A 27,067-nucleotide genomic window follows, 5' to 3' on the forward strand; every position below is an offset into this window, starting at 1 on the left:
TTCCTTCCTAGCCCGGAGGCGGCTGATCCCCGAGCGTTAGCCGCCGGCGCTCCACGCCGTTGGCCGAGCCCCGACACGACGAGTTCAAAATGCCCCAAAACAGAACGGCCCCTGTGTTCTTGGTCTTGCCTACCACACTCTAGGGCCTTGACGACCGCACGGATAGTACAAACTTCATCCATCTGGTCCGAGTCAAGCTGTGTCCGCTCAGCTAGCACCTTCTCGACCTATCTCACTATTCTCCCTATTGCCGCCGCGGCATCCGGACTCGTTTGAATGGTAACTGCCCAGATCTGCCAATCCGTGCTCTTATCAGGTATGCGAAGCTGGCGCAGGTACAACATCAGTACGCAAAACACAGCGGCCCGTGAGCCTTCGGTCCGCCGTGACCAGTGTGTGTGTGCATGCAGCATGGATACCAGCTCACCCTCGCGGCAACGCCCAGTCAATTGTTATGCGCGCCTTGAGGTCTCACTCGCGGCGCCACAGTTCCGTTAGGCATTCATGGTAAGGCGAGAACGAAGTCGCAAGCAGTAGTCATCAGGCAATAAATACACCCGGGAATGGAAATCCTATCTATCCGTCCACCAACTTCTAGCCTTTCCCCCCCTTTGCTACCCCACTGAACAAGGTGTCTGGAGTGACCGCTTGCCACTCGGCGATACTCAACTGGCTGTCCCGTTCGCCCGCAGAAGCGGAGCAGGCACCTCAGGTTTCCTACACCTGGGGAAAGCCCGGTCGCCTCAGAAAGTGGTAGGGTATCAAAGTCGAGATTTGACGGCAATTGATTGGTTGATGGCAGAGCAGATGTTCTTAAAATGCTTGGGCATCCATACGTCGTATATGTTCTTCGTAAATCGATTAGTACCGTCGGCAGTCTGCGGCTCGCACCGGACAAATGCAGACGACCCCTTTCGCCACCTTGCCGGTGCCAATTCGCACAATCACCATGGGCTGCATTCTTGGGGGCAAAGACATTGCTGCCGGAACTAAAGAATTCGATGCACTCTACGCCAAAGTCAACAACCAGTACATGTACCATCTCTTGTACTCTGATAAGCTCGTGCCCTACATGGTTACAGACCCTCTCCAAATTCAAACCATTCCTCCTGAATCTAATTGGTTGCCTCCAGGCTATGCTGCAAATTGTCCTCGAGGCTGGTATCGACGCGGCTATGCAGAATGAAAATGGCAAGCATCTCATGGCCCCATTCCAAGGCATTCTCGACGATGCCATGAGGGGATCAGCAGACCCAATCTTCGTCAGGCTGGGCGCCACGTCTGCTAAGGACAGCTTTGCGAAGAGCGCGCCGATAACCAAGCCTGGCCCCTGGACCCCAATGCCGACCTAGTCCTCCGTCGCCTTCTCACCAGCGGGCGCGTGGTCGGCAGCCTCTTGGCACTCAGGGATCACGTCTGGGACGACGGCTCTGGTGAGGCGCTGATTATACAACGTTGGTCCCCTTCCCATCCGATCTCTAGCGAGAAATTTGCGTCTTCTGCTGCGAAGGCCGCGTCACGGCTGCCAGTCAGAATATATGGTGGGAAAGGGCTGGCTGGCGGCATCGGTACACCGACGGGTTTGTTCAGGCCATTACCGACGTTGTAGGAGAAGGTCAAAGATCACTTTCCCTTCAACAGCTGTACCATGGATGTCTTGATGACCTCCCCGCCCGAGGATGGTCGTCCTTGGACAGCGAAGGTGATTTGAGTTCAACGGCTTCGGAGGGCACTTGAACACCGGAAGCGATCTTTCACACTATATACGACATTCTCCAAGGTAAGACTCCGGGCGTGACAGTCCGCTTTGTGCACGACTGGGAACATGTCCCAGCCGTGTAAGTGGAAGTTGTGATGTCAACGCCGTCTGAGTCCGTCTCTGACGAGCCAGACTGACTAGTTCTCGAAGAGCAGCTTCAGGCTAAGTATGCTAAAATAGTGTAGAAAAACACATCTACACCAACATACCCATCAAAACAAGGGGAGGGCAAAGGTGGCCAAATACCAAACAGACAAGGTAGACAAGACAGGCCAGGCGACACCACCACAAATTGGGTCCCTGCAGCCTAAACAAGGTCAAAACAACATGTGCAGATAGAGTTCCCTCTGATCAGAGGGAGATCGCATTGCACGCAAAGAAAGCTCATCAATTGAGCTTGCAACAGGTGTGGAAAAGAGTGCTGAATTGATTGTCCTGTCTAAGGAGCAATGGCCAGGAGGCCTACTCCTTAAACATACCAAAAGGTACAGTGCGGATGTAGTTTCGAACTCGCACGGTATGCTTTCGCTTACACTAGCAGGGCAATTCACTCACTTTTGAGTCTTTTCGTATAAAACTGAGGCAGAAACTTGGGCCTGCTCGGCAACTGTGGACACCTGGCAGTGATCTAGCCGGGTTTTCGCCGGAACATCCGCTTCACAACTCGCATTGAATCTCGAAATCGGGACCTCGACGCGACATTGGGGCTGGTCCGGGATATGCTCTTGACAAAAAAAGGTGATTGAGGCTATTGGCTGCAATCGACAAGATGGTATGTGCGCCTACTTCGTTGCAGCACAATTGGAACCACGCTAATCGCATTGTTTAGGTGTTTATCTTGGGAGTCAACTTCCATGAGCAGAAGCTTGTTAAGGTGCGGCATGTCACATTCGACCCTGTGCCCGCTCGTGCACTCACCTTCCTTTAGAAAGCTCTCGAAACCTTCTACGCCCTTGGCCCGCAGACATCAGCGCGCATCCTGGCCAAGTACTGCATCCACCCCCGCGCGAAGATGGGCACCCTGCCGCCCAAGACCCTCACGGCGCTGACGGCCGAGCTGTCCACCATGACCATCGAGAGCGACGCGCGGAAGATTATCCAGGACAATATCAAGCGGCTGCGTGATATGGGCACATATCGGGGTAGGCGACACGCCATGGGTCTGCCGGTGCGCGGCCAACGGACACGGAACCAGATCGAGACCGCCAGAAAACTCAATAAAGTCGAACGGTGGGGCTAAACGGGATGGACATGATGGGTTGCGGAGACGGAGTAATGGGATCTATGGAGGTATTTGGCGCTACTTCTCGGCGTCAACGGGCTCATGTAGACTATATTGGGTTGCGGTTGTGTTCCCGAGGGTGGGCGGATGGCGGTCAGCCTTGGAGGGAGAGCGCGCAAGGTCTCAATCTGTGCTTCTATGTACAATACAACATGAATGGTATGTCATCAGAGTTCTCTATCCAAGACGCGGCCCTCATCCGACCACAGTTCAGGCAGGTCGTCTTCCAACACCGGCTCCCCCGCCTTTTGCATCCTCTCCGCAACAGCCTCAACCTCCTTCCACACCCTGAGCAAATTCCCTCCAACCACCTTGGCCGCATCCTCATCACTCACCCCCTGTCTCAGCAACTCGGCCACGAGGTCGGGGAACTTGGACACATCCTCCAATCCCTCAGGGGTATCCTCGATCCCGTCAAAATCACTCCCGAACCCAACATGCTCAAACCCGATCCTCTTCCCAATGTACATGACATGTCTCACCACCTGCTGCAGCGTCGAATTGGGCGGATAAAAATCCGGCAACCCGTTCTTCCGCCCGCTCTCCACGCAGCTCACAAACCCAGGGCTAAAATTCACCATGACCAACCCGCCGTTCCTCTTGACCCCATCCAGCACCCGATCCGGCACGTTCCTCGGGTGCGGGCAGATTGTGTGGACGCTCGAATGGCTAAAGATCACCGGCGCCAGGCTCCCTTCCCACCCATCTCCGTCCCCGTCCCCGTCCCTGCCGGCCCCCAGCCCGAGCACGTCCAGCATGGTGTCGACGCTGGTGTGCGCCAGGTCCACCATCATGCCCAGCCGGTTCATCTCGCGCACCAGCCGCCGCCCCGCAGGCGACACCCCGCCCCACACGGGGTCCGCCTTGCGCAGCGGGCCCTCCCACAGCGCGGCATCGGCGAAGCGGTTGCCGCAGTTGTGCGTGAGCGTCGCGTAGCGCACGCCCAGCGCGTGGTACTGCCGGAGGGTGGCGGCCGAGTTGCCGATCTGGTGGAGGCCTTCGACGCCGAGCGGGGAGATGAGGCGGCCTGACGCGTGGAATTGCTCGAGGGCGGCGGAGGCGGAGAGGGTTGGCGCCGAGAAGACGGTAGGGTGGGCGGCGCGGAGGCGGGTGAGGAGGTCGATTTGTTGGAGGGTGGATTGGACGACTGGGTTGTGGTGGATATGATGATGGTTAGAGAGAGGGGGCTGTGAGAAAAAGGGGAGGGAGAGGAAACGTTACTTGGATGGTAGTTTTCGTCGGAGAGGTCGGTGCCGTTGTACGGGCAGGGCCAATAGACGCTCCAGAAGGCACCGCCGTACATGCCCGTCTTGAGGCGGGGAATGTCGACGTGGCCGACTAAGCCGCCTTCCGTGAAGGGCTTGGTGAAGGTGTCATTGTAGATATGGTTATTGTAGAAGAGCCGGATCAGGATGGCCAGGTCATTGTGTCCGTCTGTTCGTGGGATTAGCAAAATGGTCATGATGCAAACGGACGGCAAGAGATGGTTCAGTTACCGATCAACGGGGTGTGAGTCAAGATCTGTTCGACCCGCTCTTCGATGCTTCTGGGTTTGGCTGAGGGAAGCCGGTGACCAAGACATGGCGAGTATCCAGGAAGTCGAGTAAAGAGGAATCCAAGCAGAGATAGTGACACAAACACATATACAAAAGCCCTTACGGTCCGGGTCGGCTCCCGCCGGCTGCGCTGAGCACGGTCACAATCGCCGGCTTCAGACCCGGCCCAAGCCGGCTGCATCGGAGCCTCTGCGCCGGCCTTCATCGGGAGCGGATGAAGCTTATTCGGATTTATGCCTTGATTCTAAGGTTATGTAGTTTGTCGGGCTCAGCATACTCTTTAGCACGTTCTGTGTTGGCAGTCTGAATGTTCACTCTGGTTGCCGAGGTGAAATTGAGTAAGCAGACCGGGGACGGAGGATTGCTAGCGCTCTGGAGGATCAAGTGCTGTACCACTACGGAGTGATTGCGATTCTTGGCCAGCGCCTGCAAGGCTGTGTACAGTATGTGGATGGCAAAACGCCGAAGCGGTGGTCCCCAAGCCAATTTGAGCCTAAAACCTCATGCCCTTGGGATATTCAGTTCGATCCGGGTCTCACAACTCCTGCCCTCTTCATCCTGGGCTTTGACTGTTAGCGGGAAGACCCCTGCATATCAGGAATCTCTAGTATCCTGGCGCGCTACCTGATGTTAGCACGTAAGCAGCCTAACACCTCCATCTGATACGAGATCGGCTGGAACCCTTTTTGTGTCTCTGGCTGCCTCCTGCTTGGCCATTCGGTCAGGCATGTGCACTCGTGGATCCGTCATGCTGCTTCTCCAATGCAGGTCCGATTTTCCTGAGGTCCCCGCCCGTTCTCGCCCGTTCTCGCCCCTGCTAATCCTGTACTTACACCTTACGTCATCTCTCAATGTCTGCTGCTACCCTCGGATCGCTGAGAGATGGGTGGTTTTGCCTCTGCTGGAAACTGCATTCTGTACGCTGGTACGGACTGCAGGGGCAGCGATATACTGTGCACACAGATGTTTCTCCCCTTTCCATGTGCAGTCCAATGTTTCAGGTTTCATGTTGACGCTGCGGTGTGCGGTGAGATCTGGAAACGGCTGGGACGCCCCTTTGGCTATTTCCAGGTGGATCTTGCCGGGCGGCAGGGGCTGAGAGTTGGGACCAGTTGTCACTGACACGAGCTCGCGGCGCTGTGCTCCCTCCAATGAAACCGGAGATCCGGCTGGGCATCGGTACCCTGGATCCCATCGGGTGCCCTGGGGATAACTGCCCCGGCCGTCGTCAAAACAGAGGTGGGATATTTTTCGCAGCCGTGGCCCTCTTTTTGTTCAACTCCCCCTTGCGCAACAAACTGTATCTTTGCCTGTCATCTTGAGCCACGAGCCCGGCGACCCGGGTCCTTAGAGTTCGCACAAAGGATTCCACCATACTCCCAGGACCTATCCTACCCGACAAGGTAGCCCGCTGTTCGTGGTTTACATTGTCCCGCCAGCGCATCCCAAGCCAAGATTTCGGCTGCCTCAGCCTCAATCGTGCAGACACAAACTGTGGTCTCCCCTGCATTTGTCAAATTCAACATTGTGCCGTAACTGGCTTTCGGACGACGGACACCTAAACACAAGCCAGCACGACCTTTAATTTTTTTTTTCCCTTTCTTCCCTTCCCTTTCCCCAGTTGAAGAGCTGAAGACGACGAACTTGGGGCGCCACCGGCACTTGTCGCAAAGATGCCGGGCTTCGCAGATTCGTTCTGGTCGAACGACTACGCCGCAGGTGAGCTCTTGCCGGAACAGCCGTTGGCATCGTAGAAGGACTGTCCGTCGCGCTGACCGAATTCAAAGGTCTGGGTGTCCTGTTTGGCAAGCTTCAGCAAGGAGTCATCGAGAATCGACAGGTCCTAACCATCGCCCGCATGCGCGCCGAAGCCGAGGAGGTCTATGGTCAGCGCTTATCCGAAATCGCCCCTGCCGTCGACAAGGTACAAGGTGGTTTTGCCGTCGACGACGGCGCCAGCGTTCGAAAGGCCTACGACGGCGTGCGAACCGAGATGGAGGATGCGTCCAGGAATCACAAAAAGATTGCCCAAAACATCCGCGACTTGGTCGTGAATCCCTTCTCGCGCTGGTGCGAGGCCCACGAGAACCGGATTCAGGACTCCCAGGACGAGCTGCAGGCGCGGATCAAGGCCCACGATAAGCAGTCCGAGGCGGTCAAAAAGCTCAGGAGCAATTACTTCAACAAGTGCCGTCTCCTCGAAGACATAGAAGAAGAGAACAAGCTCGCTTTCCAGGACCCCGAGACCAGCCCGCAGCAGAAGCAAAACATTCCTGAGATCAAGGTGGAGCAGGAGCCTGCTGAAGAGGAGGAGCCTCTAGAGATTGGCGACGAGACGTACTCGCCAGAACAAGTCAAGAAGATCCTTGCGCACATGCTTAACAACATCAAGATGGGTGAAACCAAGGTTCCGATCCTCGGCACATACCACAACACGTCTTCCGGTGCAGATATTGTCGAGTACATTCAGCGGTACATGGGCAGCACGAGCGTTAGCTACTCAGAGAGGATCGGCCAGGATCTGGTATCCCATGGCTTCCTGCGGTTGGTAGGCAACGTCGGAAGTACTTTTGCCAACAGCTCCAAGATGTTCTACCAATGGCGCCCAAAGGCGTTCGAGATGTCCGGGATGCCCGAGAAGAAGACGCTGGGAAGGACTTTCTCGATGCCCGCGGCAGGGTCAGACGGTTCGGACTCGCCTGTGGTGGGCACCGTGACCGAGTACCTGGCCAAGTGGGATGTCCTCAACACCTCACGGCCAAACGAGACGCCGGCTGAGCGCATGCGGCGGGAGGCGAGAGAAGCGGACGAGAGGTACAAGGCCGCGGTCCAGAAGCTCGACGAGATGCGCTGCGAGTTGGAAGAGGCCATTTTCGTGCATCTCAAGTTCCTCGAGCGCTGCGAGCTAGACCGGCTCAAGGCTATCAAGACGGTCATATTAGACTTCTCAGGAACCATCAGCAATGTGATTCCCAGCTTGCAAGCAACCGTTGACAAGTTGATGCTCTACCAGGAGACGGTCCAGCCGCTCGGTGACCTACGCTATCTCCTCGAGAGCTACCGGACGGGCAGCTTTGTTCCGAAGGTGGTGGTCTATGAGAATTATTACAACAAGGTTGATGAACAGACATTTGGCGTCGATCTCGAGGCCCGCGCCAGGGCAGACAGGAAGCGCGTACCCGTCATCATCACCACCCTCCTCACCTATCTGGATCACCACTACCCAGATCTTGAGGGTGACGAGGCCCGGCGGGGAGTGTGGCTGCACGAAGTCCCGCTTTCTCAGACGCACAAGCTGAGAGCCAGGGTCAACAACGGAAAACCACCCGCCCTTGAAACATTTGCTGAATTCGATATACCCACCGTCGCAAGTCTCTTGAAGCTCTACCTGCTTGAACTTCCGGGTATGTCGCGATGCCACTACCTCTTTAGAGGGTAAACTGATTACTAACTGTCAAACAGATTCCCTGGTCTCTTCACACGTGTATGAAATCATCAGAACCATTTACACGACTCCGACAGCCGATGGTGGCGACGCTGCCCGTGTGCCCATCCTACAGCAGACGCTATCCCAACTCCGACTGACCAACATCGCCTCCTTGGACGCCTGCATGAACCACTTTACCCGCCTGATTGACCTCACATCCGCCGACGAGGAGTACATCTCCAAGCTAGCTACTGTCCTAGCCCCCTGCGTCCTGCGTCCTCGCGCCGAGACATCGCTCACGATGGAGGAGAAGCACGCCTACCGCCTAGTCCGCGACCTCTTCACCCACAAAGACGCCATCTTCAACGAGCTCAAGCGGCTGTCAACCATGAACTCTTCGGGCACCATAAAGGGCAACCAGAACCGGCCGCGAGCCATTTCGACAGACGAGAGCAACCGCAAGGCCCACATGGAGGAGCGCAACCGTGCCCTCCTGGAAAAGGCCAGCGGCAGCCGAAGCCGCGCGACGTCGCCCGCCCCCAGCCCGCGGGCGCACCGCCGTGATCGGAGTACCGGCGGACCCGAGACGAGGTTCCCCATCCAGACGAACTTGTCTAGTCCTACCAGCGAGAACAGGAAGCGGGGCAGCCTGGGCCCGGTCCTGCCAAAGAGGACGAGCCTCGAGGTCCCTGGGGAGGAGGGGAGTCCCGGCGGCAACATGGGCCTGAGCCACCCGGCCGATGGGAACTTTATCATGAATGGCGCGCCGCCGATTGTCGCCGAGCCTGCGCAGGCGAGCAGTGCTACTATCGTGGAAAAGCGGAATAGTCTGGGACGGAAGATTGAGCAGCAGGAGGGGATGGTGGAGAAGAGGAATAGTTTGGGGAGGAGCGGTGCGAGGTTCTCGTCTGGTCGGAGGGTGGCGCCCGCCGCCGCGGCGGCAGCAAGAACGGCGACGCCCCCGCCGGCCCAGCAGGCCCAGCAGAGTCAACAACAACAGCAGCAGCAGCAGGGTGGGCAGCATGGGGTTACCCTGGTGGACGCGCCGATGGACTATTAGTGACGGTCTCGTCTGGTCGTTGTCTATAAAAGCGCCGGAGTGATGAGGAAGAAGGGGCACATATGTCATGACGCCGATGCCGGGACGGAGCGAGCGAGTTGTTATCTGTGCAACACCTTGTACAAGTCTAGCTATGGAGGTAGCATTGGTTTTGGGGTTCGTTGATTTTATGTTTTCATTTGTTTTTGCAGGGCATTTTCCGCCCCCTGTTTGGTGAGAGGATTCTTACTTTTCCTTGGGCGCATTGTACCTGCGAGACTCTTCTTCTCCGGGGATGGCAGGGCTTATCCGTTGTCTGGTGGTATTCTGTGGTCCCTTGGGAGGGGAGGTGCTTGGAGGACGAATGGTTGGCTGGCTGGTTTGTTGATGGACATGTTCGAAAGAGGGCTTGTGCCCTTTCCCTTTATTCAGAAAAGGCCCGGGAGTTGGAAATGATGGATGATAACCTTGATGCAATTGATGCGATGCTCACTGCTACAGTAGTTGTTTCTGCTTCCAGTGTTGCAGTTCGGGTGACCCCTTGTGGTGAACATCATTCCATCATTCTCCATTAACCCCCCCCCAAATTCCCCCCCTTCCTTCCCCTCTCCCCATCTTCTCCTGTCCACTCTCCTCGACCATCATTCCTCAAGTATGAATGTCCTCACGTTCCCATTCGCAATCTCTGTTTCCACCTAGCTTGCAGCATGATTTCATTTGTTTTTGTCTACCATGTTTTGCACCAACAGTATTGACGCCAGTCAAGACCGCGTGGCATGGCTCGTGCCACGATTGGTTGACCGTCCTCAATCGTGCAGCGCCTCGGCGTCCTCAATCCTGTCATGATCACCCCGGTTTGGCCAGTGACACCCTGTCCTCACCTGGGGAAAGGGAGTAGTCCCACAATTAGGGTCGGGAAAGTAGGTCTGTTAAGACAGGAAAATAACAACGGTGTGAAAATGGCGGACTGGGTATGCTTCCAGTGGGTATTGCAGACCTAGAAAACGGTGATGGCTTTGTCCAGCAGAGTGTGTTGGAGAATGAGTGATAAAAACACCAAAAATTAAAAACAAAAAGGATTAAACTCGGAAAAAGGAAAAAGAAAAAACAAGAAGTAAATGCATCAGGATTTGCTCTTCCTACTAATAAAGAGGATATTCCAGAAGTAGAATAGAGCGTTGTCCAAGACCAGACTGTTAGCCATGAACAAGCTGTGTCCGGTAGGTGAGCTCACCGCTCTAAGAAAGTCGGCTTGTTACATTGCTAACAGTAATTACAGCCTCTTTGGTGAACAGCTATCGCCTCCGGCCATGGCAGCTCCCTTCTTGCAGACCCTGATCGAGCCCCATCAGTAGCATTCATTGTGTCGCTTCTCAGCATAAATAGGATCGCATAACTTCCTAAGATGTTCCTAGATAGCAATTCCTTCTACAATCCCTAGGATAACACTCAGTACGCTCAGTACAATCTTGTCCGACCTCGTCTTCTCAACTACTTATACCTAGTAATCCCTCAGGCATCCTTAGTATCAACAGCACTCATCGGTACGACATGGGTTCCACAGATATCCTGTCCCAGGCCCTCTCCTCGATCACAGTAAGCAAACTCGATCAGCTCCAGCAGCAGAAAACGGAGTACGAGACCAAGAAGCGCCAACTCCTCGAGAATGTGGCCTCCGAGAAAAACACGGCCAAGCGGATCAAGAAGTTGTTGGAGGGCTCGGAAGAGCTGCACGCCGTTGGCCTGAAAAGAGATGTTTTCTTCTCGAACCTCAAAAAGTTCCTGGATCAAGCCGAGTACGACCCGTCCGTCTCAGAGCCCCTGCTGGCCTCGTACGAGGCTGAGCTTCGTTGCCACTTACAGGCACAGACGAACAAGTACGAATTCGCCTCACTCTACGGCGATCTCGTCACTGAGTGGATCGCGTCAGGTACTTCTGATGTCGCCACCACACCGCAGGGCTCCGGGTCCGTCGTGGTCGGCCGCGAGGAGATGCACCAGCAACGGGCGACTTGGGAAGAGTACGCCTTCAAGGCAAAGGAGACCGACCCTAAGGCCATCAGAGCCTACCTGGACGACGTCTTCTCCTCAAAGGAGGCCCAGATGGCGTTGGAAACCATCCGGGGCACGCTCAAGGCCTATCAACGGGACTGGAAATTGCACCGCCACTTCGACGAGTCGACATTGACGACGTGCATTAACGGCATGTTGAGGAGCGATATCCTAACCGAGGAGAAACGCACCACTCTGAGAACTTTCCTCGAGAACAAGGTGGTGCTTGGAGAGATTGCGGATGTGCTGAACATGCGCATGTCCAACATGGCATCATGGTCATGGGGCTCACCGCTCATTGTCGAACAGCGCCGGAACCTCAATGGCCGGTATCGGTTCTACACGGATGAGGACCTATTACACTCCATCTTCATATGTTATATCGGATTGCGGTGGGCTACGAAGCTCCGCGAAGTCCTAGAGAAGTTCGTCATGACCGGGGGCGTCTGGAAAGACGACAGCAAGCCCATCTCCAAAGCAGATGCACGTCGCCGCCGCTATTTCCTCCAGGAGCGTGGCAGACGCTGGCTTGATTCTTCAGTCCAGAAACGCCGCTACGATCACTTCGCAAGCATCTTCCTTGACCAACTGCCTGTCTCGTTCGACGAGCGTAGGGACACGTACGGAGGCCAAGGAGGAGAGGAAGGAGACACCAAGCGCAGCCATGTTCAGGTCGACCAGGAACTCCTGCATCGTCTACAAGCCGAGATCATCATGCGGACGAGGCTGGGAAAGGAGATGACTGTCATCCGCTCCGACTTCAAGTGGTTTGGGCCGTCTCTGTCGCATTCGAGCATCTTCGCCGTGCTGGACTTTTTTGGCTTGGACGCCGAGTGGATGAGCTTCTTCAAGCGTGTGCTGGAAGCATCCATGAGGTTCAAGCAAGACTCGCCTGACACGCCCGCCCGAATCCGGAAGCGTGGCACGCCCATGAGCACTCCTCTCGCAAGCTTCTTTGGCGAATCGATCCTCTTCTGCGTGGACTACGCCGTTAACCAAAAGGCCGATGGTACACGCTTGTATCGCCTGCACGACGACATGTGGCTCTGGGGGAGCTCGGAGACATGCGCCAGCGCTTGGAAGGTCGTCACTGAGTTCACCAACATCATGGGGCTCGAGATCAACCAGCACAAGACGGGATGCGCACAGATTACCAAAGAGGGCAACAGTAGCACCACAGCAGCAGCCAAGAAGAAGACGCAGCCCAGCTCGGTGCTGCCCAAGGGTGACGTGACCTGGGGCTTCCTCAAACTCGACCCCTCCACCGGCCGTTTCCTCATGAACCGAGCAGAAGTCGACAAGCACATCAAGGAGCTCCGGCTCCAGCTCTCGGCTTGCCGCAGCGTCCTCGACTACATCCAAGCGTGGAACATCTACGGCAACGGCTACTTCGCCACCAACTTCGGCCAGCCCGCCAACTGCCTCGGCCGCGCCCACATCGACAGCATGCTCGAGACCTTCCGGCACATCCAGCAGGCGCTCTTCCCGGGCCAGCCCGGCAGCGTAGGCGGGCACCTCAAGCGCACCATCGCCGCCCGCTTCGGCCCGCGGCCCGGCGGCGCCGGCGCCGGCGCCGGCGGCAGCGACAGCGGCAACACCGACATCCCCGACGGCTACCTCTACTGGCCGGCGTCGATGGGCGGGCTGGGCCTGCAGGACCCCTTCATCGCGCCCCTCATGTCGCGCCACGTGACCGACCCGGACGAGATCATGGACAAGTACCTCCGGCGCGAGGAGCTCGCGTACGAGCGCGCAAAGGCCGCCTTCGAAGAGGGCTCGGCCGCCACGGCCACCGCCAACGCCGCAGACCATGACGAGGACGATGATGATGCTGCTGCTGCTGCTGATGATGATGATTATGATGAGGGCAACGACGACAGCGACGACGGCTCGTCGGACGGCGGCGGCGGCGCCGATTGGCGCGACGCGCCCCAGTACGACGACCTCCGCCGCGAGGGCCGGTTCATGTCGTTCGAGGAGTTCACTCGCTACCGCGAGTGGACATCGAAGGCGCTCGGCGTCGCGTACCGCGCGCTCATGGACACACCCGGCACGGCGTCCGTGTCCGCTAGCGCGGGGGTCATGGCCGCGTTGCCCGAGAAGGGCGGGAAGGACATGTGGAAGGAGCTGAGCGACTATGCGAAGTGGGTGGTCCAGTTGCATCATAAGGACATGACTGCTCGGTTTGGCGGGCTGGAGGTGGTCGATAAGGGCCTGCTGCCGACCGGGCTGATGACTATGCTCCGGGAGAGTCGGTTCCGATGGCAGGTGTGAAGAGACCTCGGATTGCGATGTACGATATTCTGGGGGGAAGTAGACGATAAGATGTCCCCTCGGCAGTGCTTATATAGACTAACTGCAGTAGTAACTCACAAATTTATGTCGTATCAAGATATGCTGCAATCTCCATAATACGAAAGTGTAAGTAGTGACGTAAGGTAACTAGTAGCGTTGCATAAGTAGGTATATCGTAAGAAACTGAACCTGGTATATTGTAGAAAGCAAACCCCGGTGTAACATCATGTCACTGACAACTTGGGGCAGGTTTCGCGCTGATGTTGAAGTTTGGCTGGGAGCGGGAGATGATGGGTCTAAGTCGGTTGATTGTTGTGGGCATGAGAAATGTCTCTTGTGTAGACGGTGGTAGCAAACTGTGTAGGTGGTAGGGGTAGGTAGGTAACCTTCCCAACGCTCTCAGTGGAGGACCAGTCGGCTGGGCTGGATTTTCCATACGGTCCATCTAGTACGTGGGTGGGAAGAAAGTCCACCACTGTTGGCTTGCTTATTGTACCTACCGCGGAATAGCCCCTTATACTTCTACAGCCGACGGTTACTACTTATAGATAACATCTAACCTCTTTGCAGGACAGTAAAGTGAGCACTCATGAGGGTTTGGTGCTTTCCTGCCCCTTGTTTGATCGGGCATCGGAGATTGGAACACAATAGAATAACTCGAGCGACAGTGGGGAGCGCAGAGAAAAGGAAATTAAGTCAAACAGACACGTCGGGCACGCGTTGCAAAGGTGAACCGGAGCCTTGGGCTCCGACGGGCACCGGCAGTCGACCGCACTGGTTCCCGATTCCGGCGTGGGACTGACCACCAATCATTTCCCGGCAAGCCGGCCGCCGGGAGCGAGGCCGCCGGGATGGGCGAGCCAAGACGTTAGTGCGAGAAGGATGCCGAGTTTGGGGTCCACAACGCCGAAACTTTGTGCTATTTTTGCTGCTGATGTTTGCGTCGTCAGCCGCCGCGTAGGGCATCTCGCTCGAGGCCTCGTTGTCTTTCCCCTCATAATAAGGATGCCGACAGATATCGGCCAGTGCTTGGGATGCCGCCCTCTTGGCTGGCTGCCGGAGATTGCAGGCTACAATCCCAAAACGAGCGACAGTCACGGATTGCTTCATGATCTCGCTTGCCTGCCGCATCGTCATCAGAGCCGCTCCACCTGCGCAGGCTCATCAACAGAGAGTTTCTCATGCCACGGATGCGGACGGCTCGGATCTACCAGCTTCCTGTTCCTTCTACCTTAACCTAGATGCAGTATGCGGGATCCTCTCGTTGATCGCGCAGGGAAACGGCTGGGAAGCCGCCACATGCACCCCAGGACCCGCCGTCCATGGCGAAATCCAGAGCGCTGGTTGGTTGATGACAGGGCATTAAACAGCCGTGGCGCAGAAGCCTGACGGTTCTGGCATCGTAACTATTGTGGCTCTGCACCCTGTGCAACGGTTCAATCCCCCCCCACCGTCGCCAGGGCAAAGCGCATGCGGCTGTGTTGGGATCCATTTTATTCCTGCCCGGGAAACCTTGCGAGTTAGCCCTGTTTGCGATTGATTCGTAACCACGCTTCTCTGTGCTCTTCTCTCGCTGCTTCCGACCTCACAGTGATTCTTCGCTTTCCAAGCCTCTCGTTGCTTTTTAGACTGTGCGTTTCTCGTACGCGTTTGTATAGCGGGGAGTTTTTATCCTTTGAGCGCCTGGTCGAACCCGTCAGCTGTCAAGTCAACATCTGACAGCGTCTTGACAGCCTGCCAGCCAAACTTTTGGTGTCCGTGATCGACGAGAGAATGTGGGAGGACATCGAATTCGACCCCGAACAGATCCCAGCCTTCAAGCTCGGTTTTCACATCGCCCAGATCGTCTTCGCATTTGTGCTATGGTGTCTCGAAATCGCCGTGTTCCGGAATAACGAGGCAAGGATAGTGGGTAACAATGGCTGGACCTTCGCAGTGGTACGCGCAGCCTCGCCTGCTGGCCTCGCCTGTTGTCCTAGAAGAGGGGACCCCAAGAGTTTACGGTTACTGACTCGGCATCGCTTCCAGTTCTTCCTCTCTATACCCGCCTGGATCTACCTCGCCATGACCCCGCGGTTCCCGCGCACGCGCAAGATCGCCGAGCCGCATGCGATGCTCGTCGTCGACGCCCTCTTCACCATTATCTGGCTCTCGGCCTTCGCGACCCAGGCCGCCTACAACACGGCCAACCTGTGCGGTACGGCCTGCGGCATCAGTAAAGCCATCGTCGGCTTAGGCTTCTTCGTCTTGTATGTTCCGCGAATCACCTCTCCCCCATCTGGCCAGCCTGATCAAAATAAACCCCTTTTATATATATATATATATATATATATATATATTATAATACGCTCTGTACTGACCACACGTATCTTCGCAGCCTCTTCTTCTGTGTGACCACCTTCTTCAGCATCTGGACCCTCAAGTACTACCAATGGAACAACCGGCTGCCGGGCTACGACCGCACGAAGCTCGACTCGTCGCAGAACATCGACCCGGATAAGGCCGCCTTCTCGCTGGCGCCGCACGACGAGGAGGCCTACGCGCCCGTCAACATGAACGACCACGACGCCGACCACGACCACGACACCGACCACGATACCCCTTACGGTGGCGCGCGGTCGGACTACTCGGACCCCTACGGCGGCAGTGGTGTCGGCGGCGGCGGCGCACGGTCGGACTACTCGGATCCCTACGGCGCCGCGGCGGGCAGCCAGGTCGGCGGCGGGGGCAGCGTTGTGAGCGGGTACCACGACAACCCGTTCCGCCGGCAGGAGGCGGCCAGCCCGTTCGACAACGACACAGAGTACCACTCCGGGAGGGTGTCGGCTGCGGGGAGCCGGTATGCGGCGCCGTCGGCGGCGGACGACTTCGAGGAAGATCACTCGCGGCCTGCGAGGTTTCCGGCGGCCAATTATGATCGCATCGAGAGGTGAGGGGGGGGGGGGGAGAGTTCGGCTGAAGAGTTTCTAAGGGGCGTGGCTATGTATGAGAGAGCGCGCCCCCGTGTGTAACGCAGTTGTGGGGAGGTGGGTTCAAATCTCTAATGTTGGTAAAACGGCATGTTCTTGTGGGTGGCTGGATGGGATGGTCAAGAATTGGTTTTTTTTTTTTTTTTTTTTTTTTTGTTTTATATCTTCTCTTTTCCTTCTCCGTTGTCTGGTTGGGCTACATATGGGACAACATTGGCCTGGCTGCTTAGCTTCTGGTGTTGGCGGCGTCTTAATAGATCAGAAAGAGAGATACCATGAGCATGAATGATTGATTCATTTGTCTTGTCACACGATCCGCCAGTTCTGCCCCTGGACATGAGTATGTATATCAAGTAGCATCGAAGAAAACTCAGATTGCGTAGAGCCCAGAGCAAAGCCCATATCCTCCTTCAGTGATCTAACGAGAACGCCAGACGCCAGTGTTTACAACCATGATCGCCCCTTTCAACCCCCCACATTTTTGAAAGCCGTTGAACACATCTCTGGCCCTACATCGAGACGACTCCTTCCACGGCTTCTGCCAACCGCGCTGAGCCCTCGATTCCCCACCCCTCATCTGCCGCTCACGAATTCAACAACCCCGCCTTCCTCAACCGCCTCCCAATATCCGCCGAGGTCTGCTGCATGGGGTTGAGCTTCATATCCCTCGCCATCGCCGCCGTGTCCTCCCCGTGCCTTTCCACAAGTCTCCTCAACCACTCCATCTCCCTCTCGCTCTGCTTCCGCACCGTCTTCTCCGTCGGCCTGCTCGCTTCCCTCTCTAGGGTACGCAGGACCTCGGGCCTGTCCTCTGCGCCGTCGTCCTGGATACCACCCCATTCCTCTCCCGGTTGCTGTTGCCGTTGTTGTTGTTGCTGCTGCTGCTGCTGCTGCTGCTGCTCGCCATCGCTATCCAGCTCGTTGAGCGGGTCATTGAGCGGGTTGCTGTCGCGCAGGACGCGCGTGATCCTCCCCTGGGCGTCGCGCTCGACTTTTACTTCGCTGATGTTGAGGAGGCCTTGGTCGGCCGACTTGATGGCCAGCGGGTCGAGCGACGAGGCCGTCAGGGTGGATTTGTTGGTGGCGGCGGTGCCGCCTGTTGTCTTGCCTAGCTTGGCCACGAGGCCGAAGCGGGTGTAGTTTTGGGAGAGGGTCTCTTTCTTGTTCCTGGTTGACAGAGAAGGCTTCGTTAGTGGAGCGGGCGGGATCGGGGCGGAAGAGATGGGACGAACCAGTTCTTGGCGATGATGTTGTTTCCGAGAGGGTTGAGAGCCTTCTTGCGGCGGTTGGGCATGCGCACTGTCGCGCGTGAGGAGCGCCGTTTGCGCTTCTGGAGTTCACGGCCCATTGCGTCTGTGTCTGTGTCTGTGTGATGGGGATTGGGGTGTGGTTGGTTGGCGGCAACGACGCCCGGTTGGTGTGCTGCAGCTCCAAAATTTCTCTGAACTGATAGGGATGTTTTTTAGTGGGGTTGGTTGCTTATCAGCTATCGCCAGACTGGCAACTGTGATCAGCTGGCGGGCCTTGCTCTTCCGTAACTTCTCTTCAGATGTCTCAGCTCGGGTTGACTTACAAACTCTCAGAGTTCCTCAAGTTCTGAACTCTGCAGTCAACACCTGACTCTAGGCCTAATCCGGGGGATCTATCCGCGTTTGTCTCAGGTCGCAACTCATCTGTTGCATCTCACTGACCCGTTTCCTCACCGCATTAGACCTGTCACATGCTTGCTAGAGTCGACCAAGTTGTTGTCCTTGGCATTTGGAGCTTTTGGTGGTGGTCTCGCGCTATGTATTCACGCACGCTAGTTTCACCTCATTCAGAACACAATCAGCAATCGCTAGCCGCGGCTGGCTCCATAAATTGCTGGGCCTGGCGTTGATCTGACCTGTCCCAAGGGAAGTTGGCGAAGCATTGTTATCGTTCCAATCCGGTAGGTGTTTCCGTCCAAGGAGAAAGGTGTGTGTGTTATCAAGCATTGAGAGCATCCTTTTTCAGAAACCCCAATGCTGCCCAACAAAGTTCCTCCCCCCACGCCCACGGGCCGCCTTTTTTGCAGAGCGAGCCGAACTAGAGTTACACCAACCCAACTCCCGAGTCGAGTGTTAGACGTCGATAACCAAAGCCGAAGCCGACACAAGCCCTCTTCGTCCCCTCAGAGCGTGAGCCGTCCAACCCCGCGTCGCCAGTGTCGCTGTTAAGACTTTCCTTCCTTCCTGAGCCTAGCACAGGGTGTGATCGGCTCATGTAACTAGCGGATAGCAGACCTTGCAACACATCCGCATCCTCTCTGCATTCTGCACCCCGAAGACTAGCTCTCTATTGCCGTGACGTGACAACACCGCTTTTTCCCGCAATAGCCCACCCAGCTTTTGCAGCATACCTGCCAAGTTCAGCCACCGCACAGGAGGGGCAACAGTTTGGTACTGGAGGGTGACGCACATCTGCAGCGCTGCGAACCAAGGAATCCCACCTTCTAGACGTCTTCTAGTCTTTCTAGAAGATCGTCGGTGGCCGCTGCTGCCGCTGGCAATGTCGATCGAATCGATAATCTCGACGTTCCGCTCCCCCCTTTCACAATCTTGAACCCGGCTCGTCGTGATATCGCTTAGGTCGGAACGCCAACCGATATCAGATACGGCCTGCGCAGCTTTGCAGGCCGGCAGGAACCGGCAGGGGACCACATCGGGAAGCTCAGCAGAGCGATACCTTTCCCTCCCAGGTAGATGCGCCGTCTAATTCGCGCAGCGGTGCCTGACCAGAGGTACAGGATGGTACCTCTTTGGACTTTGGGATGGAACAAACGAGTCCCACCTGTTCGCCGAGTCAGACCTGGCCCGGTGCGGAAGTCCCACCCAGATCCCCATTAAACTCGGCTCGGCAATTGTAGCAAAACACTGGGCATGGTCTCGAGATGCCCACAGAGTGAACGGTGAAAAGGTTGTAATGTACCATTCCAGTGATCCCAAGAGAACTGACTACCTACGCACTTTGATCAAGATGTTTACCTACCTGCCTGCCTCTGCGCCTCGATCGCAAACTCCTCAAACAAATGCCTGCCCAAATTTCTCCAGGGTATGCATACTACATGATACATTATGGGAAAAGGGGGGGAAAGAACGAGAGAAGAATCCCGCTCCAGCTCTCAGATAGAAAAATCAAAAAGTGAAAACAAAGCAAAACAAAACAAACTAAACCCCCTTTCCCTCCTTGTCTCTCCTCTAACACGCCCGTTGCTGTGTTCGTGTCATGTTCGGCCGCCGCCGTCTACCGTGTATCTCCCGTCCACCCGTAAAACACCCCATCATGATCTTTCATCAACAAAGACATCAAAACATAATCCACTCAACCTCCACCCCAGGGCCACCAATACACTTTGCCCAATTAAACGGCCCTCCCCTCCCCAACCTATTCCCGCTCCCTCCATGCTGGGCCCCATTCCGGAGGTGGTCCCCGGCCCACAGCCTCTCCAGCACGTCCAGCGCCGCCAGATTGTTCATGTAGCCGCTGCGCGCCATGATCTCCCTGCACTTGGACCGGACAATGTTCTGCTGCAGCTCGTTGACGCACTCGCTGCCGGCCACGAATAGCGGCCAGAGCAAGAACTTCTCGGCCGCGCTCCCGGCCTCGAGCGACGTGGCGTAGTACACCACCTGGCTGACCAGGTTCCGGAAGTTGTTGTGGTTGGACGGCACGTTGGGGCTGGCGAGGCGCTCCGTGTACAGCAGCGCCGCGTAGCGGAAGGCTTCGCTGAGCGCTCCGAGGTCGCGGATCTGGCCGTTGGTCGGCGGCGGCGGCGGCGGGAGGGAGACAGCCGACGCCGACGACGCCGAGGGCTGTGGGAGCGGCGTGGACAGGGAGGCGCGGACCCGAGCAGAGTCGAATTCCCAGCTCTGGAGGGCGATGCGGGCCTCTTTCCACTCGCGCCAGAAGATGCTACGGGGGTCGTCGTAGGTAGTCGGCGAGTGCAGGGCGTTGAGCATGTCTTCGTCTTCGAGGGTTGTGCAGAAGCCGTTGCCGTCGAATCGGACGCTGCTGTTGAGGGGGTGGGGAGGACCGCCGAATAAACTGTGATGGTGGTGCTGGTGGTCGGGGTTGGTGAGAAGAGGGGGCGGCTTGAACGGGGCGCCGAGGGGTGATACTGATCGGGAAGATGCGGAGAGGCGGGGTAGGGGCGAAGACGAGAGGAGGTTCTGTACGGGGCGGTGCTGTGAAAGGAGGTTTAGCCGGCCCAGCTTGATGATAGATTTGAATAATTCACGGTCGCAGCCGACGAGGTTCTCGGCCCCGTGCGGTAGCAGTTGCGTGTCCGGGAGGACGCTATAAAAGGATGTGTTGAGTTGCGCTTCTCTGTCGTTGACGCTAGCGGAAATGGCGTCAAAGTAGGTAAACAGTGCTTCCATCCATGCTGAATCTCTCGAAGCCGGGTATGGCGACATCCGCCTCAGACCCAGGATCTTCTTGACGCCCGCAAATTGCGTCTGGAATTTCGCAACGCCCGATTCGGCCATCCGGTAGTGACATAGCAGTAGGATGGTGGCTAGCACCGAGTCGTGTGTAGACTTCTCCGTGTCGTTGAGCTGCTCGTTGAGAAGGCTGACGGCAATGTTCCGGTGCTGGTACTCCTCGGCGAGCGACTGGTCTCCGGGCTGCGAATCGGATCCGCTGTCTATCGGGCTCATGTCCAACCGCTTATCGCCAATATCCCTACCGTGATAGCCAAGGCTGAGCTTTCGCTTCATCCTCAAATTACAGGCCGCGAGCGCGCAGATGGCGTGCTGTAAGCTTCTGCTGTTGGTGCTAAGCCGAAGAATGTGTTCCCGGAACGGGTTGCCGGGTCCGTCGATGAACACCATGCTCGGGCACATGGTCTTCTCGTAGTAGTCCATGAAAAATGGCATCTTGGTGATGAGATCCGGGCTCACTTGGAGGACTGGTGAGGAGGGTTGTGAGGGAAAGGTGCCGGGCCACGGTGCAGGGTTCCGGTCCGAGACGCTCTGCGATACGGACTCATCGTCGACACTGGAATGAGACCAGAAAGGGCCATGAGACTGCGCGCTCGAGCTGTAGGCGTCCAGGTCCGGGGTCCCAGGGACTTAAGCCGGTCAGTGTCCGTAATACCGGCGCTGTGTGTAGTAGAACTCACCCAAAACGTCGCAATCATGGGGCAGTTTGCGGCTTAGCTGCGCCTCCAGGCTATCCACATGCGAGATATGAGACTGGAGGCTCGAGGCAGGTTCCGACGGTGAGTAGACGAGACTGGGACATGAAGGCTGGGCTCGGGAGTGCTCGATCATGATGGCCGCTGCCGGGCTCTGCGGGACTGGCGATGTGTGGCTGGGAAACCCCTCGTAGACGATCGGACTGTGGATGAACGAAGGGACTTCTTCCCTCGGAAATGAGTGGCCAAGAGGTGACATGTAGTCCACGTCGCTCATCGCGTCGATTGGCGTCTGGATCATGTCGCGCGGCATCATATCTCCCTGCGTCGAAACGGGAATATGGAGAGGCCTGGGCCCCTGAAACCTCGGCCCATCATTCGTAGTCATGCTCGATGAGAATGGGATGTGAGCCCAGCCTGGGGGGGCCGGCTCTGTGGGGGACATGTGTGACATGTCGTAGGGGTGATGGAAGGGCGGCGGCGGCACGGAGGGGTTCCTGCTGTTACGCATGTCTGCCTCCTCCCGCGCAGCCCGATCATCATGCTCCGCCGTCCAGTGGCCCGTCGAAGCCGTAGAACCGGTACGCGCCCGTACCGCCGTCGGCGACTTCACCGTCTTAGCCGAGCTGATAGGCGGCGCCTTCGCAATAGGAAGCGACAGGCCGCGCAGCTTGCCCCGACTCGCCACGCCAACGCCCCATGTTAGTTGCGTCTTGTAGCCAGAACACTCGTTTCCAATCTCCAAGCACTGCGAGCAGTAGGGTCTCCTCCGGTCGCACTTCACATTCCGCTTGGCACAAGTAAAGCAGTCATCTGCGGCTCCGCCGGCGGGCGCCCTTCTCCTCCGCTTCCTGGCGGAGGCGGCATCCTTTGCCGTCGAGGCCGACGGCGTGTTGATCGGAGCGGTCATGGCGAGGAAGTTGGTGGTGACGACCGGCGGCTAAAGTAGGGTTTCGGCACCTTCGCTTCTGCAGAGGCCGGCTTCCACGTTTTCCACCACCGTTGTAAGGGAGAGGGAGTGAATGCTATCCAAGACACGGTCTGGCCAGCAATGGACAGCAGCTGACTGGTGTGGGTAAATGGGCGTTAATATGGAAAGACTCGGGGCCCATAGCACACGATGTGCGGGGAGAGAGACAGTGGGACCTTTGGGAACAGGGAAAGGGGAAACAAGAGCAGACGACAACACAAGGGTGAGGCCGTTGGATTGTGGGCAGAGGGGCTTGTTTTAATCAAAAGGCAGTTTTTCCACTAAGACAAGCACACAGAGAGGCCCCATGCCCAGCAAGAAGAACCCCCCTAACCACGGCAAGGTACACTGGGGTACATTGCCAGAGTACCCTCCAAAGTGCGAATCGGCCGGGGGCCGGGGGCCGTGGAGTGGTGCAACGGCTAACGAACTGGGGCGGCGAAGACACAGGTGACGGGGGGGGGGGGAGGGTGCACAGGGGGAGGAGGGTCGTCGAGTTCCACACCCCATTCATCGACAAAAACCCTGGCCACTAACTCGACTGGGGGGGCGCGACTGGCGGACGGCGCCAGGGTGGGACGGGAGGTTCGGAAAAAAATGACGGATTGGATCGAAGAAGCGGCAGCTGCAGCAGCCGGCAGGGAATACCACAAAGCATCCCGTAGACTGGTAAGCGGACGGTTACTTCACAGCGATGCCGTCTTTTCCTGCACCTGGCACCAAGCAAAGAGACATCTCGGGCTGAGGGAAATTGGGAAATTCGAAGGAGTGACCTGGGACCCGGACGGGCTCAAGACTGCCGGCCAGGCCGCTGGACGGAGTTTGCCAGGGAGGGTGCATGCACATGGGTAGTGCGGCAGCGCCATCGGGCAAACCGTGGACGTGATGTGCTCTTCCTGCCACGGCCACCGACGACCTCATCAAATCCGTCAACGAAACGGCCGAGTCCGGCGGCGACAAATTCACGGTTCGCCGAAAGAGATAATTACATAGTGCACTAGGATGGCCTGGGGCAAGGGCTTCCTTGCAAAACAGGATGGTCCGCCCCGGCTCAGGGTCCTGTGCCGCTGATTGCAGGAACAGCAGCGGTTTGCACAGTGGATTCTCATCAGCGACCTTGACAAGTGAACGAGCAGGGGCCGCCTTAGGCAGTCGCGAATGCGAGTGGGAGAATGCAGGTGGCAGCCTCGACCTCACGCATGGAAACTGGGGAAGCCGCGACGGCACAGCTGATTGGATCATCTTCTCGGCGAGGTTGGGCAAGTAAGAGGCTCCACACTTGCGATCAGCGGGGAGCTGTCACTCGTGGCCCCCATCCCAGGCTCGCATGCCCAGGGCTTTACACTTCACCTCAGTCAAGACGGGCCTCTTCCCCCCTCGCTGTTATCCGGAGCGATCCGAGCCAAACACCTTCATCTTTGGCCATACTCGCGCGGTCGCAACAAACTACTATGATAATGTGCTTTTTGGCAACGCCCTGGTCGGAACGAGCAGTTGGCGTCATCACGGCCAAGCAGCCGAATCCGTTTCCCTTTATTCCCAGCCGCTGTTTCGGCACGCTTTAGCGCTCAAATCTGAGTTGCGAAGTGGGTTCTCTATCCCTGGGTCAACGTTACCAGTCGGCGACCAGAACGCCGCGACCAGGAGAATTTCGGCGTGGTCATTAGCGTTTCGACGCCATTGCGCACGTGTGTCAACCCTCCTGGTGTGGTACTGTATGCATCCGAGCTCGCCGCCATGGCCAGAGTCTCGTTAGACCGAAGCAATATAAGATTGATAGCAGGGTCAGCCTCGTCCCAGCCAGTTGGGCACTTGATGACAGTTGGGGCATGCCCATGTGAGACATCCTTCCGAATGTCTGGTGTTATTTCTGTCTTCACTGTTCGGACGCGGGCAGAGACGCAGGTGAAGCGATGCCACAGAAGCCGCTGCAAGAGTGGGGGTTCTCGATTACACACTGCTTATGTTGCGTTAGGTTTCTTAGTCGCCCAGATGGTGGCAGCATTTAATCTATTCGGCCACTGGTTATCTTGGTCGCCGGGTCAGAGAGCCACTGAGGGCATGCAGGAGCGACGTTAGTGAGCAGCAAGCGAGCAAGCACAGCCAACCCTAACAGCCTGATGACTGCCTCGTGAGGCCCTGTGGGAGGGGAGTTCATTTTTCATGCTGCTCGCCATTACCCACCTCGCTCACCACACACTCTCCCCCTTCCCAGCCATCCGCGAATGCACGCAAGGACGTTGGCCCCCATAATGCGAGCGAGAAACGACAAAAATAGCCCGATAAGAAAGCATCCATTGAAGGCTAGGGTAGGCAGGAGGCCATCGGCTTGTTGGCTGGGTGCCGTTGTGATCCGGAGATGGTGTCTCTAGAGCTGCATGGCGCCGATCACGACCAACAAAAATCAAGAAGCCCTAAGAAGGGACTAATCCGCGCCCACTTGCGCAAATGCACCTTGGCCATCGTGGCCGACAACGCAGACCAATCAGCCACCACCAAAGGCTTCTGCGAAGGCTTCCACCGGTCTTCTACACGGAAGGGCTGAGGAGGCTGCTGATCAGGCTCCCTGTCGGCTTAATCCGAACCGAGCACAAGCTGAAGTTGTCCATAAGGACCCGAGATACAAGATTTGCGACAAGAGCCTGGCTTCTGCTGTACGATGCATCAGCCCGATACGAGGTGCCCTCCCGCCGAAAATCCGGAGCATACCGATGCCGACGTCTTTGGACTCCGGGTCCCGCAAGAAGGACGCGGGTAACACGGACCAGACGAGCAAGGTGTCCTGAAAAGCCATCATGCACGACATTGCAGGGATCTTCACTTGCGATCGCGTTTGCGGTGCTTGCACTGATTTTCGTACCTTCGACATCTACACCACAGGCCATTGCAAAGGGGGTTCTGGCGGATGAGCAATTGACTGGATGCCGATTCCGACTGCGACTGCAGCTCATCATGCGGGTGCCGTGTGTTCGTACCAATGTGTACCGTCAGCGCCTCCGGGTAACTCTGCCGCCACATCTATCCCGCAGGCGCATTCCTTGATTCGCCGCGCGCCAAGGATCGCCGCAATCCGCCGCTGACGAGGGGAACAACGCTTTCTCACTGCCAGCGAAGAGGGGGTACCTCATCACTCCCTTACGTCTGCCAATAGTTGGACATTCTGAGCGAGGGGCACTTTCTGTTACTACGTTATGAATCACTAGCATCCTGTCCAAGACCATCCCCTTGAGTACCTTAGTAAAAACCGAAGGAATACAGAAGGAGAGGGGGGAGATGTGCCCATATTTTACTAAGGAAATATGAGGCAATGTCCTTCACTTGGGTCTTTGCCGCTGTGAGATATTGGTGTTGACCCCGCGATAACCAGCAGGTCAAGTTTAGCACTACCAGAACCTCGAATGCCCGACTTCACGTCCATGTCTTTTTTTTATTGCCGCACATCCTACACATATCCACAAAAAGAGCATTCGGCAATCTCACTCCCCCCATCAGATACGCTCTTCCAAAGTCGTTAGTAAAGTCTCCTCGTCGAAAAGTTGTAGGAACACAACTCCCGAGACAAGCTTCGGATCCCGAGGCCAACAGGGATCGCAGAGTGCCGTGGACCGTGGGGCATGCCCCAACTTCCTCGGTAAGTCGTTGAGGAGCCTCCCGTCCTTAATCAAACGAATCGTATTTGCTTGAGGGGTCCGGAAACAACGTCGTCCGACACTCGCTCTTATTCGTACACTACATCACTTGGCTTTCGGAGAAACATCCCTTGTGGGCTGGAGGTCAAACTGCGAAAGTCTGGTACAGGCAATTGGGATGAACGAGCCACGTAACTTACTGTACTGTTTTGTACACTACAGCGGCCGCTAGAAGGATCGGAAAGTCGCGTCGAAGCTTTCTCAATTTGCGCCCCACCACATCCGAGGCGCCAACTCTGATCGCACAACAAACCTGCAAATTTGCCAATGCGGTCGTTTGCCCAGTCGCGTGTCAAACGGCGCCAATTCTCAAGCTACGCGCTAGCACCCCCCGCCCTCCCCACAGCCCGAAAGAAAAAAAGCATGGTTTATCCTCAGGCGAGTCGTCTATCACTCGGCACGTGTTCACGATGGGATAGGGAGAATAAGGACTTTTCAGCTGCGGCATCGGCGGCGGCGCCCTGAGGGACAGGCGACGAATCATGGCCGATACCTGGTTGCGCCCTCGAGCCCCCTGCTGGCTGATCGGCCTTTCACCTCCAGTCTGCCGGCAAATCATCTTGGTCTCTCTTGGGTCGCGCTCGACGGATTTCTAGTGCACCACAGCCCACAGAGAGAGGGCCACTGACCGCTACTGCTTTGCACTTTTTCCCCTCATTTTTGGGCCTTTAGGGCCTATGCCCCTTTGGGCAGTGACCGAGGAACGGATGCACGTCTCATTGGCTGGTCGCAACACCCGAGTGCGCGGTCCCTTGAACAGACCAGTGGACGCCGGGAACGCGGATGCAGGGCCAAGAGATGTGGCTGAAGAAAACGGCCCTTCTCTGAATGCCCCCTTGCGGCACTGCAGCTTGGCTCCCGCTTGGCGAGG

At 56.8% G+C, this 27,067-nt stretch overlaps 8 protein-coding genes across 8 annotated transcripts; 5 read left to right on the plus strand and 3 right to left on the minus strand.

Moving 5' to 3' along the window:
• Nucleotides 1-898: 898 nt before the first annotated feature.
• MFIFM68171_04471 (uncharacterized protein) lies at nucleotides 899-1,352 on the plus strand (the record flags this gene model as incomplete). The annotated part of the gene is made up of 2 exons (XM_071059891.1): nucleotides 899-1,075; nucleotides 1,134-1,352. The coding sequence occupies 2 exons, from the start codon at nucleotides 899-901 to the stop codon at nucleotides 1,350-1,352; spliced, it is 396 nt and encodes a 131-aa protein (XP_070915992.1).
• A 1,176-nt stretch (nucleotides 1,353-2,528) lies between these two features.
• SWS2 (mitochondrial 37S ribosomal protein uS13m) lies at nucleotides 2,529-2,999 on the plus strand (the record flags this gene model as incomplete). The annotated part of the gene is made up of 3 exons (XM_071059892.1): nucleotides 2,529-2,531; nucleotides 2,589-2,633; nucleotides 2,688-2,999. 3 exons carry the CDS (start codon nucleotides 2,529-2,531, stop codon nucleotides 2,997-2,999), a joined length of 360 nt encoding a protein of 119 aa, XP_070915993.1.
• Nucleotides 3,000-3,208: 209 nt separating this feature from the next.
• Nucleotides 3,209-4,802, minus strand: MFIFM68171_04473 (Dipeptidase; the record flags this gene model as incomplete). The annotated part of the gene is made up of 3 exons (XM_071059893.1): nucleotides 3,209-4,188; nucleotides 4,263-4,475; nucleotides 4,538-4,802. The coding sequence occupies 3 exons, from the start codon at nucleotides 4,800-4,802 to the stop codon at nucleotides 3,209-3,211; spliced, it is 1,458 nt and encodes a 485-aa protein (XP_070915994.1).
• Nucleotides 4,803-6,270: 1,468 nt separating this feature from the next.
• rga8 (Rho-GTPase-activating protein 8) lies at nucleotides 6,271-9,084 on the plus strand (the record flags this gene model as incomplete). The annotated part of the gene is made up of 3 exons (XM_071059894.1): nucleotides 6,271-6,316; nucleotides 6,385-8,001; nucleotides 8,060-9,084. 3 exons carry the CDS (start codon nucleotides 6,271-6,273, stop codon nucleotides 9,082-9,084), a joined length of 2,688 nt encoding a protein of 895 aa, XP_070915995.1.
• A 1,530-nt stretch (nucleotides 9,085-10,614) lies between these two features.
• On the plus strand, nucleotides 10,615-13,389 carry MFIFM68171_04475 (Reverse transcriptase domain-containing protein; the record flags this gene model as incomplete). The annotated part of the gene is made up of 1 exon (XM_071059895.1): nucleotides 10,615-13,389. The coding sequence occupies one exon, from the start codon at nucleotides 10,615-10,617 to the stop codon at nucleotides 13,387-13,389; it is 2,775 nt and encodes a 924-aa protein (XP_070915996.1).
• Nucleotides 13,390-15,183: 1,794 nt separating this feature from the next.
• On the plus strand, nucleotides 15,184-16,343 carry MFIFM68171_04476 (Chaperone-binding protein; the record flags this gene model as incomplete). Its single annotated transcript, XM_071059896.1, has 4 exons — nucleotides 15,184-15,348; nucleotides 15,439-15,659; nucleotides 15,788-16,124; nucleotides 16,182-16,343. 4 exons carry the CDS (start codon nucleotides 15,184-15,186, stop codon nucleotides 16,341-16,343), a joined length of 885 nt encoding a protein of 294 aa, XP_070915997.1.
• A 620-nt stretch (nucleotides 16,344-16,963) lies between these two features.
• nop16 (Ribosome bioproteinsis protein Nop16) lies at nucleotides 16,964-17,727 on the minus strand (the record flags this gene model as incomplete). Its single annotated transcript, XM_071059897.1, has 2 exons — nucleotides 16,964-17,546; nucleotides 17,612-17,727. The coding sequence occupies 2 exons, from the start codon at nucleotides 17,725-17,727 to the stop codon at nucleotides 16,964-16,966; spliced, it is 699 nt and encodes a 232-aa protein (XP_070915998.1).
• A 1,978-nt stretch (nucleotides 17,728-19,705) lies between these two features.
• MFIFM68171_04478 (Fungal transcriptional regulatory protein) lies at nucleotides 19,706-22,447 on the minus strand (the record flags this gene model as incomplete). Its single annotated transcript, XM_071059898.1, has 2 exons — nucleotides 19,706-21,471; nucleotides 21,523-22,447. The coding sequence occupies 2 exons, from the start codon at nucleotides 22,445-22,447 to the stop codon at nucleotides 19,706-19,708; spliced, it is 2,691 nt and encodes an 896-aa protein (XP_070915999.1).
• Between the last annotated feature and the right edge of the window lie 4,620 nt (nucleotides 22,448-27,067).

This window comes from Madurella fahalii (genome assembly GCF_045866475.1).
Source record: "Madurella fahalii IFM 68171 DNA, scaffold_2, whole genome shotgun sequence".
In the NCBI taxonomy this organism is placed as follows: domain Eukaryota; kingdom Fungi; phylum Ascomycota; class Sordariomycetes; order Sordariales; genus Madurella; species Madurella fahalii.